Here is a 17,683-nt window from a genome sequence, read left to right as displayed (position 1 = left end):
CAGTGCGATTTTCACTTATTTTCCCGGGTTTTTCGGCCGCAGTTTTGCCCGGGCTGCCACCCAGGGACCGGGGGGGGGGCACCGACGCGTGCGCACCCCCGGCCCGGATCCAACGAGCCCTCCACCGGCACGGGGCGACCCAGGGTCTGAGAGGTACCGCCGAAAAAGAGCAGATCGACAAGCCGAAAAAAGTTGAGATTTTCGGCTGGGGGTCCGCCAGGGGGTCCGCCAGGGGGTCCCCGCGAACCTCTGTAGGCCATACAAACACTCAGCACGATTTTTGATTTTTTTTTGAGAACCATGATTTTAGGGGGTCTCCGCCGCCCAATTTTGGGTGAATTTTTAGTGTTTTGGGCATTAAGGGGTTAATAATAAAAAATGCTCAAGGGATTTCACCGGGCACCCTCTTGAATCCTTAAGAGGGGACCCCCAGCAGCAAGAATCAGTTGAGAAAAAAACTTTAACCGACGAAACCACGTTAAGCCCCATGACTCCCGGACTAAATCTAAATCGTATTCACACAAATAATTTACATAATACAGCTTTAAATGAATCTACATGGTGTATGGGAGGAGTTACATGTGAAATGTGTCATATAGTTTCAACCTCCTCCTGCCTGGGTTTCAATCAGGAAGAGAAGAGACGACTAGTTAGTCAGATACACCTCTAGTAAGACAGATAAACGTCTAGTAAGACAGATTAACCTCTAGTTATTCAGATAAACCTCTAGTAAGACGTCTAGTCAGTCAAATAAACTACACATTGAGTTTTATGCTGCAGATTGTTGTTGTTTTATCATCATTAGGAACATTGTTATCAACATGAAGGGCCTCATGGCTCCACTGTTCATCTGGCTGTTGGCAGTGGCTGGACTCAGCTTGACACCTGGTAGGTGAAAAACAACATTAATAATGTGCAATAAATGTATTAAAGTCATTAAATGTCTGATTAAGCCTCTAAGCTTAGTCAAACAAACTTGAGTTTTTATCACGGCCAATTTCGTCGCCAAAAATAGCCGATCTACAAGCCCACAGAGCGTCACAGTGCGACATGTTGTGAGCTTGTAGATCGGCTATATTTTGGGCAATGTTCACCTCGTAATATGGATGCCGGGGTTGAAGTATTTAATAAATGTGTAATAAATGTATTACTGTGGATAAATGTTTTTGAACCCTCATGTCTCTGTTCTGAGGGTGAACATTGGGTGAAAATAGCAGTGAAAATAGCAGCAACATGCAGCATTGTGAGATCTGCTAGATCTCGATATGTTGTGTAGAATGAAAAAAAAATGAGGTGGCCTATTGTAGACCACTGGTCAGGGTTTAAGTGGTTAAATACATAAATAATATCTGTCATAAATGAATGAATACATGAATGTCAAAGGGAAAAGGACATAATTTAGATATTTATTGCTATTTATTTACATATTTCTTGGTCCAGGCTGACTGTATGTTACGGATTTTGAATATATATTTTTATGCACACGCACGCACGCACGCATGCACACGCGCACGCACACACACACACACACACACACACACACACACACACACACACACACACACACACACACACACACACACACACACACACACACACACACACACACACACACACACACACACACACACACACACATTGTATGGGGAGACCTGAGAACAGGCTCAGTGGTCCATGGAGTCATTTGTATGGGGAGACCTGACTCAGTCTCAGACTCAGACTCAGTGGTGTAAAGTAACTAAGTACATGTACTAAGTGGTGTAAAGTAACACTGTAAAAGTACTGTACTTAAGTCAAATGTTGAGGTATTTGTGCTGTGTACTTTACTTAAGTATTTCCAATTTCCAATACTTTTACTTCTACTCCACTACATCTCAGAGGCAAATATTATACTTTCACTCCACTACAATTATTTATAAACTTATTTGGTAGCACTTTACAATAATGACCCGTTATAAAGCATTTATAAACGTTTATAAGCAGTTTGTAGACTATTAACAAAAAATTAACAACCTGTTTGTTGACCTTCGTAAATGATTACTAAAACCTTTATAACTACGGTAACAAATCATTTATAAGGTATTAGTAAGTAGTAAAACTATTCATGAATAAGCCATGTATAATACATCTGTAAATGATTATTAAATCATTTGTAACTGATGTTATATAATATATACAAGCTATTTGTAGATAAAGAACTAACCATAGACAAACTATTCATATACATTGGTAAATGATTATTAAACAATGTATAATAACATTGTAGAATATTTAAGAATCATTTAATCATTATTTAAAACACATTAAAACATTATTTAGACTCGAGTTTGTTTATCATTAAATAATATCATTTAAATTGTAGGAAATCATTTGTAAATGATTTATAAAGTGGTATAAATTGAGTTTTTTCGTGGTTATAGGACATCTCTTTAAACATGTATTAAGACTTCATAAATCATGTGTTAAATCTTTGTTCTAGCCCAAGGCATGAACAACAAACCATTTCTAAGCAATTATTACATATTTTCTAAATGTACCAATTAAACATTTAAAAATTATCTGCAGATCATTATTTCCACATGATCAATTTTACTTGTCGGTAATTTGGGAAATGTGTTTGTTCACACACACACACACACACACACACACACACACACACACACACACACACACACACACACACACACACACACACACACACACACACACACACACAGGTGGATAAGAGAAGGAAACTGGCAACAGTAAATAAGTCTGTTGGCGTTTTGCCTAAAGGAAATTGGAACCCACCTCCGTCTTGTTGTGAAAATGAAGTTTAATATCTAGTTTAGGTATCTAGTCAACCTATAATGCTCTCATTGTAGGTTGATAAAGTCATGCTGTTGCAATACTTTCCTCAAATTTCCGCATTGTCATTTATTGTGCATAAATTATAGATACTCTTTGTTGATCCCTGTGTGTCATCACAGCCCGTGTGGAAAACACGACAGGAACAGCTAAATAACTGAATAACAATAGAAGTACAAAAATGCAGTGGTGTAAAGTGACTAAGAACATTTACTTAAGTAGGCCTACTGTACTTAAGTACACTTTTTAGGTATTTCCAGTGTTCAGTTCTTTTACTTCTACTCCACTACATCTCGGAGGCAAATATTGTACTTTTACTCCACTACAATTATTTGAAAACTTTAGTTACTTGTTACTTAGATTTTGATTATTATTACAAAACATACATTAACAACTTCAGCTCTATATACATTTCAAAATACTTTTTCCACCACTGCAAAAATGGAATAAAGACAAAAATAAGAATAAAACAGTAGTTGAAGCAGAACATATTTTAAAGCAAAAGAAAATAATAATAATATGGTCCAAACTCCCTTGTGGTATATGTCACTGTATAGTTGCATACAGTGACATATATATATATATATATATATATATATATATATATATATATATATATATATATATATATATATATATAGAATACCAGGGAACATGGTATAGATTTATACTTATTTATTTATGAACGAGTACTGTACATGCTGTTTTTCTACAACTGTTGTCCTGTACCTCCATCAAATGAAATGAAATGTAATAAAATAAACTGGTGTTAAATAGCTGGTGGAAAAGAGAAGTAAACAGGCACTGATAAATACATCACAGTTTGAGGTGAAGAAATCGTGAACTTATGAGGAAGACAATCAAACTGATGGTGGAGGTTGAATGAACTCAAGTCAAATAGCCAGTTTGTCAAGAGAGAGAACTCTGTGTAAATCATGCTGTACAGAATGTCCATGTTGCAAGTGTGAAGCGTGTGAGGTTGCGTGACAAGGAAACAAAATACATTTTCCAAAGGTTTCCCCTCTCTCTCTTTGTATCTTGTTCCATCTGTGAACATCAAGTTGAATATCTAGTTTTGGGTAGACAATGGTCTAATTGTACAGTACAGTACTCAAGTACTGTACTTAAGTACACTTTTCAGGTATTTTTACTTTACTGGAGTATTTCATTTTGACCAAGAAGTCTGTGCCCAATATATTACGGTCCCTTGCCTGCTTTTGGGTACCGACCCACTGGTTGAGAAACAGTGTGTGTGTGTGTGTGTACATTTCGGCCATTTGAAAATAGCAGATCTACAAGCTGGTCGCCATGCCATGCATTGTGAGCTTGTAGATCTGTTATTTTCAAAATATTTTATACATTTGGAAAGATGTGAAATGGGACATTGTGCATAATGAGTACTTTTATTTGAGTACTTTTTAACTAATTATAGTTATAAGGACTTATAAATACTCATAATACTTTATGATCAATAACTTTAATGCATTAATTTATAGCGGTGATTATAATATCCTGTCCTACATTATAGTTATAAGAAATACTGGTAGCACTTTACAATAATGACCCGTTATAAAGCATTTATAAACGTTTATAAGCAGTTTGTAGACTATTAACAAAAAATTAACAACCTGTTTGTTGACCTTCGTAAATGATTACTAAAACCTTTATAACTACGGTAACAAATCATTTATAAGGTATTAGTAAGTAGTAAAACTATTCATGAATAAGCCATGTATAATACATCTGTAAATGATTATTAAATCATTTGTAACTGATGTTATATAATATATACAAGCTATTTGTAGATAAAGAACTAACCATAGACAAACTATTCATATACATTGGTAAATGATTATTAAACAATGTATAATAACATTGTAGAATATTTAAGAATCATTTAATCATTATTTAAAACACATTAAAACATTATTTAGACTCGAGTTTGTTTATCATTAAATAATATCATTTAAATTGTAGGAAATCATTTGTAAATGATTTATAAAGTGGTATAAATTGAGTTTTTTCGTGGTTATAGGACATCTCTTTAAACATGTATTAAGACTTCATAAATCATGTGTTAAATCTTTGTTCTAGCCCAAGGCATGAACAACAAACCATTTCTAAGCAATTATTACATATTTTCTAAATGTACCAATTAAACATTTAAAAATTATCTGCAGATCATTATTTCCACATGATCAATTTTACTTGTCGGTAATTTGGGAAATGTGTTTGTTCATGTTTAACATATGCTTTTTATATTTTGGTTTTAAACCCAATGCTGATAGGGAACCTGAGAATGTCAATGAGGTTATCTGTAAACTGTGTCTGGGTAAGGTGCAAGCATCTGGAGGCAACACCTCTAATCTACAGACTCACCTGCTATCGAAACACAAGAGTGAGGCTGCAAAATTGTGTCTTGCTGGAAAATCTAGGCCAAATGATTCACACACACACACACACACACACACACACACACACACACACACACACACACACACACACACACACACACACACACACACACACACACACACACACACACACACACACACACACACACACACACACACACACACACACACACACACACACACACACACACAGGTGGATAAGAGAAGGAAACTGGCAACAGTAAATAAGTCTGTTGGCGTTTTGCCTAAAGGAAATTGGAACCCACCTCCGTCTTGTTGTGAAAATGAAGTTTAATATCTAGTTTAGGTATCTAGTCAACCTATAATGCTCTCATTGTAGGTTGATAAAGTCATGCTGTTGCAATACTTTCCTCAAATTTCCGCATTGTCATTTATTGTGCATAAATTATAGATACTCTTTGTTGATCCCTGTGTGTCATCACAGCCCGCAGTAAGTGTGGAAAACACGACAGGAACAGCTAAATAACTGAATAACAATAGAAGTACAAAAATGCAGTGGTGTAAAGTGACTAAGAACATTTACTTAAGTAGGCCTACTGTACTTAAGTACACTTTTTAGGTATTTCCAGTGTTCAGTTCTTTTACTTCTACTCCACTACATCTCAGAGGCAAATATTGTACTTTTACTCCACTACAATTATTTGAAAACTTTAGTTACTTGTTACTTAGATTTTGATTATTATTACAAAACATACATTAACAACTTCAGCTCTATATACATTTCAAAATACTTTTTCCACCACTGCAAAAATGGAATAAAGACAAAAATAAGAATAAAACAGTAGTTGAAGCAGAACATATTTTAAAGCAAAAGAAAATAATAATAATATGGTCCAAACTCCCTTGTGGTATATGTCACTGTATAGTTGCATACAGTGACATATATATATATATATATATATATATATATATATATATATATATATATATATATATATATATATAGAATACCAGGGAACATGGTATAGATTTATACTTATTTATTTATGAACGAGTACTGTACATGCTGTTTTTCTACAACTGTTGTCCTGTACCTCCATCAAATGAAATGAAATGTAATAAAATAAACTGGTGTTAAATAGCTGGTGGAAAAGAGAAGTAAACAGGCACTGATAAATACATCACAGTTTGAGGTGAAGAAATCGTGAACTTATGAGGAAGAGAATCAAACTGATGGTGGAGGTTGAATGAACTCAAGTCAAATAGCCAGTTTGTCAAGAGAGAGAACTCTGTGTAAATCATGCTGTACAGAATGTCCATGTTGCAAGTGTGAAGCGTGTGAGGTTGCGTGACAAGGAAACAAAATACATTTTCCAAAGGTTTCCCCTCTCTCTCTTTGTATCTTGTTCCATCTGTGAACATCAAGTTGAATATCTAGTTTTGGGTAGACAATGGTCTAATTGTACAGTACAGTACTCAAGTACTGTACTTAAGTACACTTTTCAGGTATTTTTACTTTACTGGAGTATTTCATTTTGACCAAGAAGTCTGTGCCCAATATATTACGGTCCCTTGCCTGCTTTTGGGTACCGACCCACTGGTTGAGAAACAGTGCCGTAGAGCAAGTGTTTTCAATGTTTTTTTGTTTGTTTTTTGGTGACCTTTTTCATCCCGCCGGGGAACTTGTTTTCCGCTTCACCCAGCTGAGTGCTGCCCACAGAGGAGTGTAGAGGAGGAAGCAGTTCAAATCAAATCAAACTTTATGTATAGATTACATTTACATAAAACCAAAGATTGCCTAAAGTGCTGCACAGAAAGAAACAAAAATATATATATATTTTTTTACATAAGTCAGCCCCCTGGTGGCGCTATAAAAGGCAAATGTGAAAAATGCAGGGCATATGTTTTTCCTTGGCCTCTAGGGAGTGTGCGTGCAAAGTTTCTGGCAGATCGGTGCAGTTATAGTTAAAAACGCCTGTTATAGCGCCACCATGAGGCTGATTCAAGTGGCATTTCTCCCTCTGCCTAGTGGGAATGTGCGTGTGAAATTCACGGAAATTGCAAGCTGCGTTCATGATTTGAGGCATTGTGTTCAAAACGGAGCAATCCTGCAAACTTTGGGAGCCAATCTTAGCCAATCAGGATGGATCTGGAAAATCGGACAGATCCGTGTTGATCACATTACTATAGAGATACTGTGTACCGATTTGCGTGTTTTTTGGATAAAATCTGTAGGAGTAATATCCAAAAATGTGTTTTGCAAAAGTCGGCCTCATGGTGGCGCTATGACAGGCTGATCTGAAAAATGTGGGGCAGAGGTTCTGCTGTGGCATCCAGGGAGTGTGTGTGCACAGTTTCATAGCGACCAGGCCAACGGTGGTGGAGATTAGCTGGTCACAGACAGAAGGACGGACGGACACACGGACGGACGGACGGACGGACGGACGGACGGACGGACAGACAGGGGGTAAAACATACTCTCTCGCCATGCCTTCGGCCTGGCGGAGACAAAAATCTATAAATCCTTAGTACATGTTATTATGTGCCCTATAGTAAAGTGAAGACAGTTCATCATTTACAACTGCCTGTTAATGTGTTTGTTCGTGTTTAACATATGCTTTGTATAACATTCCTAAAATATCTATAAATCCTTAGTACATGTTATTATGTGCCCTATAGTAAAGTGAAGACAGTTCATCATTTACAACTGTCTATTAATGTGACTTTATCCTTACCTGTTGCAAACTTCCTGGCTTTCATGAATGCAGACACCAAACAATTACTAGAATTATCTTTCATGTTTAATAAATGATTCGTAAGACACTCGTAAAGAGTATGTAGACCATTTGCAAACGTTATCATGGGCCTTGTTGTAAAGTGAAGCCTATGCATTATTATTTCATGTTTAACAATGATTAGTAAAACATGTGAGATCAAAAAGTGGCAGAAGTAACGTTATAGAGTATAAAAGTATAAAACAATTTATTAAGATATAAAATGTAGCAACTCTTGGCCACAGCACACACACTGACATTTAAACAAAGAAATTCATCACAACAGAATCACAGAGTAGCAGGTTGGAGCCTCTGCAGTCACCCCTCCCAGTGCAAGTTAGCTTTAGCTGCTAAGCTAAACTGCTAAGCATGGAGGACATTACTAGCCTACACATCAAAACAAACATTGTGGATACAAACGGCCACCATCAAAATACCCCCTAGTCATAATGCTACTTCATGTGTGTAAGATTAGCCATTTTATGTTACCTCGATCACCTGCAACAAGACAGTCAAAACACATAAAACATGAATTAGACATATTTCTGTCTAGTCTGCAACTGCATCACTGTTCACTTCCTCCCTAGTAGGCTACTGCAGGTGTAATGCAGGTAATCAATGTGTTGCCAGATTTTGCAAAAGAAACAAGCGGCCAGGTCTATGAAAACAAGCCCAAAAGAAGCAACTAGGCTCAGGCCCATGATAACGTCTGCAAATGGTTTACATACTCTTTACGAATGTCTTACGCATCATTTGCTAAACATGAAAAAAAAACTCCCTAAAAAACTCAATTTATACCACTATATGAATCATTTCCAAATGATTTCCTACAATTTAAATTACATTATTTAATGATGAGCAAAATATAAAAATAATGTTTTAATGTGTTTTAAATAATGTTTAAATGATTCTTAAATGTTCTACAATGTTATTATAAATGATTTCATAATCATTAACCAATGTATATAAATAGTTTGTCTATGATTAGTTTTGTATCTACAAATAGCTTGTATATATTATAACATCAGTTACAAATGATTTAATAATCATTTACAGATGTATATAAATGGCTTATTCATGAATAGTTCACTACTTACTAATACCTTATAAATGATTTGTAACTGTAGTTATAAAGGTTTTAGTAATCATTTACGAATGTCAACAAACAGGTTGTTAATGATTTGTTAATAGTCTACAAACTGCTTATAAACGTTTATAAATGCTTTATAACGGGTCATTATTGTAAAGTGCTACCACTTATTTTAGAAATGTGAGTACTTTTTCCACCACTGGACACCACTGGATTATGTTTTAGAGGCTACTGTGTTACATAGAAACAAAGATGGTGGCATGACCCTGTTGTTTGAGAGAGAGAGAGAGAGAGAGAGAGAGAGAGAGAGAGAGATGGTTGTTGCACTTCCCCTGCACACAGGAAATGGTTACCTTGACAACCAGTTACCACAGTGGCTGCATCCACACACACGTGACAAGTTGAGCGAGCCGGTCGCAAGCCCTTGCAGCACTTCCGGCCATTTCCGGCAGATCTTCCAGGGCTTTGAGCAGCTTGTGGGCAGTGTTAACAAAGTGCTGTTTTTCGGGATGTGTAGTTCTTTGACTAGTGCTATTTGTACAAGTGAGGACAGAGGAATATACTCAACATGAAAACATTATGCACGTACAATATAAAATATTAATATTATCCATATTTGGTGTTGACAGAAAAAAGCGTCCAAGACATGTAGGTACGTTTTTACTGAGAAAGAATGTGAAAATCGCACTATGTTTGGTGGCCCCAGGATGCCCAGGGCTCCCAGCCTCTCCCCTGCTTGAAATTTCGCGTGGGGGGGCGGGTGGCCACTGGTGCCATAGGATAGCTAGGGACCATGCCCGGGACCGAGGCACCTTCCTGGGGCAGGGTCGGGGCGTCGCGAGGCCCCAATCCTGGAGCCCTTTGGAAAAAGTTGGAAAATCCCACTATGTCCCGAGGGCCCAGGCAGCGTGGGGTGGAGGGCCGGAGGGCCGACTGTTGCCAGTGGATGTGTAGGGACCGTGCGGGGCGTGGCGGCACGGGGCCCCTTCTCCTGGATCTCCGCGTCGTACCTCCCGGTCTCCTGCCCGTAGCCCAGGAGGCGTCCCTGCCTCCCTCCTGTGAAATAGTCTCCCAGAGAGGAGACTATTTGGAGACTATAGTCTCCCAGAGAGGCGTCCCTGCCTCCCTCCTGTGAAATAGTCTCCCAGAGAGGACGCCCACTTGCTCCAGAACGTACGTGTGGAGCTTGGCTGTCGCGATGCCCAGCGCGAGGCTCCGTCTCGGGTGGCGGCGCGGGCCCCCTTCTCATGGATCCCCCGTAGCCCAGGAGGTGTCCGGCTCGTCCCTGCCTCCCTCCTGTGAAATAGTCTCCCGGAGGAGATGCCGACTCGCTCCAGAACGTACCTATGCAGCTTGGCCGTCGCGATGCCCAGCGCGAGGCGCCGTCTCGGGGCGGCCCGGGTGGGCCGAGCGGGGCACCTGGTGGCGGTGGCCGGGGGTCCGTTTCCCACCTCCCCGTGAGGGGGGAGAGAACCATGAAATCGGAGGCAACGGTGGCCATTGGGCTCATGGGAAGAGAGTGGCCTCCGGTCCGGCACGGCCGGGCACCCTGGAGGTCCTCGGCGAGCCCAGGAGGATCTGGGCTCCGCCGTGGCCCCCTTCTTTGAAATTCTCTCCCGAGCCAATCGCCAACTTTTCCCAGCCCGGATGTAAGGACCAGCGTGCACTGGGGACGGACGCAGGCAGGCCGCCCCGGTTGCGGGCCTGCCGTCGGCACACTGTGTCGGCGTCGGCGCACTGTGATCCGGGAACCAGGCCGCCCGAAGGCCGTGGAACCCCTATTCTGACCGAATTGCAATCGTAGTCCGCCTCTTGCAAGGGCCCCGCCGGAACCTCTGGTGCTCGGTGGACACTGCTTGCAGCCTGCGGGCCCGACCAGGCGCGGAGGGACCATGTGCGGAGAGGCCCCGTCTGCCCTAGTTGCCCTGCCACGGACCGCCCGAGGACCCCTGCGGTCGGCCGGAGATCTGTTTGCCGCGGGGGCGCTAAGGCGCACTCCGGAGACTCATTTCTCAAACCCTGCATGTGTCGCGTACTCCGGCGACCGACCAAACAGCTGCGAAACGGGCCACGGGCGCCGATCCCCCTAACATCCCGTCGGCCTGGGTAGAGGGCAAAGGAAGATGTGGTGACCGTCGCAGTGCACGCCGCCGGGAGCTCCGCCACCCTGTCTCTTAACTTAATGCCCGTGGAAGGGTGCTTAAGAGTGGGTCCACGGGACCGCTTGGAGGGCCGGGGGCATCACAGTCAGACGCAGCAACGGCAGGGCTCCGTGATAGTTGTGCGAGCTGAGCTGGACAGCACAATCACCGTCATTTCTGTAATAAATCGCCCTGTCATTCATATTGGCAAGACTTTTAGGTCACTGCAGCCTGCTACTAATGTAATGAATGTTTAAGTCCACTACTGTGATAGCGTACGTTGTATTTGAATGATTAGTGCCCAGGGGTGCTTAATATGAGCCGTTAGCATGCGGCTAACACTAACGCACTTTCACCGTTAGCATGTAGCTAACGCAACGTGGTTGTCATGGCTGAAGCGGCTGTGCAATCACTTTGTCAACAATGAACGTTAGTGTGGTGAATGTTAAAGATGGGGTGCCGTGAGAGAGTATGTTTTGCCCCCTGTCCGTCCGTCCGTCCTTCCGTGTCCGTCCGTTCTTCTGTCTGCGAGCAGCTAATCTCCGCCACCGTTGGCCAGGTGGCGGAGATTAGCTGAAACTGCGCACACACACTCCCTGGATGCCACAGCAGAACCTCTGCCCCACATTTTTCAGATCAGCCTGTCATAGCGCCACCATGAGGCTGACTTTTGTAAAACACATTTTTTGCTCTTACTCCTTCAGATTTTGTCCAAAAATCACACAAATCGGTCCACAGTATCTCCATAGTCATGTGATCAAGCTGGATCTGTCCGATATTTACTATTACATCCTATTTGGCTAACATTGGCTTCCAAAGTTTGCAGGATAGGTCCTATTTCAACAATAATCCTCAAATCATGAACGCAGTGTGCGATTTCCGTGAAATTTTGCACGCACATTCCCACTAGGCCGAGGAAGAAATGGCACCCTTTTCACATTGGCCTGTTATAGCGCCACCAGCAGGTCTAATTTAGCAAACCAAAATTTTTTGAACAAAATGCCTCAAATCATGAATGCAGTGTCCGATTGCCGTGAAAGGCCTAAGAAGAAATGGCACCCTTTTCACATTGGCCTATTATAGCGCCACCAGGAGGCCATAATAACCTACCTGACCTGGCGGAGACTTGTGCTCCGAGGAGCACTTTTACTAGTTTGTTATTTTAATTACATTTTAAAGTATTTTTCTAAAAAAGGACTGAAGTTTCAAACAAAGACACCATCTCTTTCCTTTTGTCTTTTCAAAGTTATTTGTAGAGTGAGTGCTGTCATAAATGTTTGAATGTTGTGTTTTTAGAAGTATATTGGGAGTATAAGAAGTTTTACTCTGGTAAGGTGAAATCAGACTCCTCCAGTCAGTGCTGACCCACGTTTATTGTAGGCCAAAGACATTTTGTAATGTTCAAGGTTTCTTTATTACATCTTGTGTACATGAGAGTAAATATTTTGTAGCAGCAATAGAATTATAGCCTGCCACACAGACACACACACACACATATATATATACATATATATATATATATATATATATATATATATATATATATATATATATATATATATACTATGCACACCGTATATTTAGGTGTGCCCTGGGATCTTTTGGCTACGCCAGGTGTGCCTTGGCACCAAAAAGGTTGGGAAACACTACGCTAGAGGGTCTTTACTGACCGAACCATGGCCCCACTGGCCCTCATGACGCTACGCCACTGATATGCGCTGCCAAGTGGGCGCTACGTGGGCGCGGGCGCTAGAGGTGCACAGCGGGCCGAACTTCTAGTAGTTTCAATGTATACAGATTATAGATTTTTTATATAATCCTGGGCACTACCTTCCCTCTGCCAACCTAGGGAGGCCAGGGCCGAGCTCATGCCTCCTTCAATGCATGAGAGTGTTAGGAATCAGCTGTACCTTCACACCATAAAGATAAGGTCTAAGTAACTCATAAATAACCAAGGTGCAAGTTCAGGATTCTGTTGAAATGAGGAGTTAATACCCTTGAATAAGACTCGCTACACAGGTGATTTACAATAGTCAGAATCTAATCATTTTATTATCCTTAAATCTAAGTTTACAATATTTATCAGAATGAATTATCAAACAAGCAGAATGATACAATACCAAATCATCAGTACATCAGAGCTCTGGTTGCGTTATCTGTTCCTGACACATGTGATGAACAGTGGCAGGGCGAGACGTCTGCACACTGTTCTCTGTCCCTCCAAAGCATTTTATATTTTTTACACATAATATCAAAAGTTATCAGAAGGAGTCGCTATTGATCCATCGTTGGGGAAGAGCTGACGGCCCCCTCCCTCTTGCTGACCGTCTCACGGGCTGTGGTGACCTTGGCTTTCATGCATCGAATCCAGGGCACCTGTGGAATGCATCCTCCCTAACTAGGGGTGCAGATAACTCTCTATGCACCTACTGTCTAGATACGTTGGCCGGGCACTGGGAGTACTCAACATATTATGTTGAGTGTCTGTTTACTGGGAAAATGGCACACTGAGTTTTGCTGTGCAAGCAGACATTGATGGCAATTGATATCCACTAAAGCCTTTAGCTATTACCAGTTAGTATTAAAATAAGATCGTACGATCATTTAGACCAAAAAACATTACTAACTTTATGAAATCATTAAGGAACTATATTAACATTAAAGCCATAGTATGCCTGCAGTCAGTGAATCACTCCCTTCGAGGGAGTGAGAGAGAGAGAGAGAAAGAGAGGGCCTGTACCAGGCCCTGAGAGGCTACGCTACAGTGATATGATCTCATCTCATGCTGATAAACACAGTTTTTGGAATATATAAGGTCATAGTGACACAGTTATACTAAAACTCATAGATCAAAGCATTAATCATTACCAAGGCCCTCATTGGAAACAAAGTCCGCAAGGACTTTCATGAACGGACCTGTTAGACAAAGTATTTTAAATGTAACTGTGCTGTTTTACATTTTTTGCCTAATAAAATATTCAATCAATCAATTAGACATTTGGCTCTGTACTTGTTTTTTTTACCCTATACACCACCAAACTTCTTAAAGTAATACAAGGCAGGTCCACAAATAACGATTTTAGCAACCTCTGCTGGTCATTACCGTCACTGCAGGTCTTTCGTTTATTCCTGCATTACTCAGAATTCCATTTGTTTTCACCGGAAGACGGAATAGTTTCAAAAAGCGTTCTTTTAATTGTTTTATACTATCTACGGATCGTTTCTCTTAGCCAGTGGAGCATTAGTTACCGTGAGCTGTGTTTTCTTTTGCTGTTGCTTTTCCATCTTCAAATCCTATATCTTAAAGACGGGGTGCTGTGATTTTCAGTGATTTCTTCCCCCCCTAAAACATAATCATCAGGTATTATGGTTATACTAGGAGGAAGATTTTTTTCAAAAAAGTTAAAAATTGGTAAAATTATGTTTTTATGTGGACACGCCTCCAGTTCATTAAGTATACCTGGTTCTCACCTTAGCACCTCCTCCACCACCTAAGCACCACCCACCTGTCCTAGTCCCTCCTCCTCCTCATGTCCACACCTGTTGTGTTATGATAATGAGGGGGAGGGTACGTTTTTACTATGTCACTAAAGCGCTGTTTTTCTATTGGCACGTTTGACCCTCAAGGTTTCAGCCTCCAGGTAGAAACTCAAAATAGTCAGAGAAGACATAAAACAACATAAAAACACCACCAGGAGGCTTAAGGAAGTTCTATCAACCTCATAGACACATGAAAAACAGAAAAAGTGCAAAACCATGGCACCACCTCTTTAAAAACAGCGTGAGATTCCTTTTTGTTATTAGCGCGGTAGTTCCAGGCCAAACAGGAAACTTGTGTAAAAGTATAAAAGTATCGGCATCAAAATGTACTTAAAGTACTAGAAGTAAAAGCACTCATTATGCAGAATGTCCCATTTCAAGTTTTCAAATGTTAACAAATCCTTTCAAAATAGCAGATCTACAAGCTCATTGTGAGCTTGTAGATCTGCTATTTTTAAATGTGACTGAGTACAATGATATATGCCGCAAGTATGCATTTGTCATTTTTCAGTTTTTTATATTTTTCAGATTATTAAAGTACAGAATATAAGCTTTCAAATTAAGTGTCATTCATTGAAATTGGAGAATATTTGAAACGGAGATAATGGGAGAAAATCCCTTCTAAAGAATTTCCACTTCTAGCACCTCTCAGCTCCAGGTAATGGGCGTGAACAATGTGTAATTTATTCAACCTAGCCACTCCTCTAATCACTCCCCCATTGACACCATTCAGTCAGCTGTCCACTCTATAGAAATTTGATGCAACACAATTAAAATATTGCCCACTGCTACACATAATTTTCAGATTTGATGATCATTTGACCAGTGGTGGAAAGTAACTAAGTACATTTATTCAAGTACTGTACTTAAGTACATTTGTTTAAGGTATTTTTTACTTTACTGGAGTATTTCCTATTTTCAATACTTTAACTTCTACTCCACTACATCTCAGAGGAAAATATTGTACTTTTACTCCATTACAATGATTTGAAAGCTTTAGTTACTAGTTACTTTAAGTTTGCAGATATAAATTATTACATTATAAAACATACTGTAACGATCCCAGGAAGTGGAGGCTGAGACGTAATCCACCGTTTAGGTTCCTTCTTTATTATATCTCTCATAGAGTACAACCAGGCTCAACGTAGCCACACACGTTAATCTCAAGAGGCAGACAGACACACACACAACAAGGTCACGTCACTTCCTGTACTAGTTCCTGTACAACCCTTAAAGTGCCATACACACACACAGAGTCCGCAGCTGGCCGCTACACTACCCCCCCCTTACAAAAGTCCTCGTCCCCGAGGACAGGCCCGTAAGGAAATAAAACACAGCCCATAGGCAACAAGAGCAACAACCTGAGGTAGCATAGTAGCGTGAATCAACAAGAACCCCAAAAACACAATCCCCCACCCCAAATACAGTGTACATGTTTGTTCTTTTTTTTTTTTTTCTTCTTTTTTTTTTTTTTCCTTTTTTTACTCACAGTTTACATTGTCCATATCAGTCCTGTGCCCCAAAGGACACCACATAGTCTCTCAGGTGCCTCGGAGGCCTTGTCCGCCTCCTCGGCCGAGACCCCGTAGGGGTCGGGGGCAGGGGAACAGGGGCGGTCGGTGGGACAGAACCCGGGGAGGGGGCAGAGGGGACATGGGGCAACGGTGAATGGCCGGGGGACACGGACGTGGGGTCCCCCTGTGGTGCGGGCGGGGAACCAGGGGGGGGTTGGGCAGCCGGGGAAGGGGGAGAGGCTGCCTGTGCATCTGTGACGGGGGCCGGAGGGCCTCCCCTGTAGGGGGCCAGTCTGTCTCTGTGGAGCGCCACCTTCCTCCCCCGGGGGGGCATCTGCACACGGTACACTACCTCTCCCATCCTCTCCAGCACCTTGCAGGGCCCCGTCCATTTGCTGTCAAGCTTGGGGCTACGGCCCTTCTTCCTGATCGGGTTGTAGACCCAGACCAACTCGCCTGGTGTGAAGTCCCGTCCCCGAGACTTCACGTCGTAGTTGCGCTTCTGCTTCACGGCGGCCTCCTGCAGCTGTTCCCGGGCGAAGCGATGGGCTGAATCCAGGCGGTCTTGCAGCTTCCTGGCATACTCCGGCCCTGCAGGGACCGCCGGGGCATCAGGTGGGCGACCGAAGATCAGCTCGGCCGGGGTGCGCAGCTCTCTTCCCAGCATGAGGAGGGCTGGTGTGCACTCTGTGGATTCCTGCACCGCAGAACGACACGCCATGAGCACCAGGGGCAGGTGTTTGTCCCAGTCTCGCTGGTGCCGGGAGGTGACAAAGGCCAGCTGATCTCCCATGTTCCGGTGGAACATCTCCACTAACCCGTCACTTTGAGGGTGCAACGGGGTAGTGCGGGTCTTGTGTATGCCCAGGCGTTCGCACACGGCAGCGAACAACCGGGATTCAAAATTTGTCCCCCTGTCGCTGTGGACGGATTCCATTACTCCAAACCGACTTATCATTCCCCCCACCAGGGCATCAGCGATCGTCTCCGCTTCTTGGTTTGGGATGGCATATGCCTCGGGCCACTTAGTGAAATAGTCAATAGCGGAGAGGACGTAGCAGTTGCCCCCGTCAGAGCGTGGGTACGGCCCCGTAATGTCAATCCCCACCCTCTCCATGGGGCACCCCACAGGGAACTGTTGGAGTGGTGCTTGCAAGCGTCCAGTGGGGCCTTTGCGAGCAACACAGAGGTCACAGCGGCGACAGAAATCTGCAACGTCCCTCTTCTGCCGCCCCCAGTAGAAGCTTTGTCGCAGACGACGAAGTGTTTTGGTGACCCCAAAGTGCCCAGACCCGCCCGCCCCGTGCATGGATTTCAGCACTGCATCTTGCAGGCCCTTAGGGACCACCACCTGCCACTGCTCCTCCCCGGTGGCTGCTGTCTTGAACGCCCGCTGCAGCAC

General features: G+C 42.2%; 1 protein-coding gene across 1 annotated transcript in view; it reads left to right on the top strand.

Moving 5' to 3' along the window:
- Nucleotides 1-758: 758 nt before the first annotated feature.
- Nucleotides 759-17,683, top strand: part of LOC308097456 (butyrophilin subfamily 3 member A2-like) — a gene marked incomplete at its 3' end in the record, with an annotated part of 39,060 nt that continues 22,135 nt past the window's right edge. The window contains exon 1 of the mRNA XM_080445215.1: nt 759-888. Coding sequence (XP_080301341.1) covers nt 822-888 — 67 coding nt within the window. The 5' untranslated portion in view covers nt 759-821. The remainder of the gene's footprint in view (nt 889-17,683) is intronic.

The sequence above is a fragment of the Gymnoscopelus braueri genome (assembly GCF_963280865.1).
Source record: "Gymnoscopelus braueri genome assembly, chromosome: 12".
Lineage (NCBI taxonomy): Eukaryota > Metazoa > Chordata > Actinopteri > Myctophiformes > Myctophidae > Gymnoscopelus > Gymnoscopelus braueri.
The sequence above is the reverse complement of the archived record's forward strand: the minus strand, read 5'-3'. Positions and strand labels throughout refer to the sequence as shown.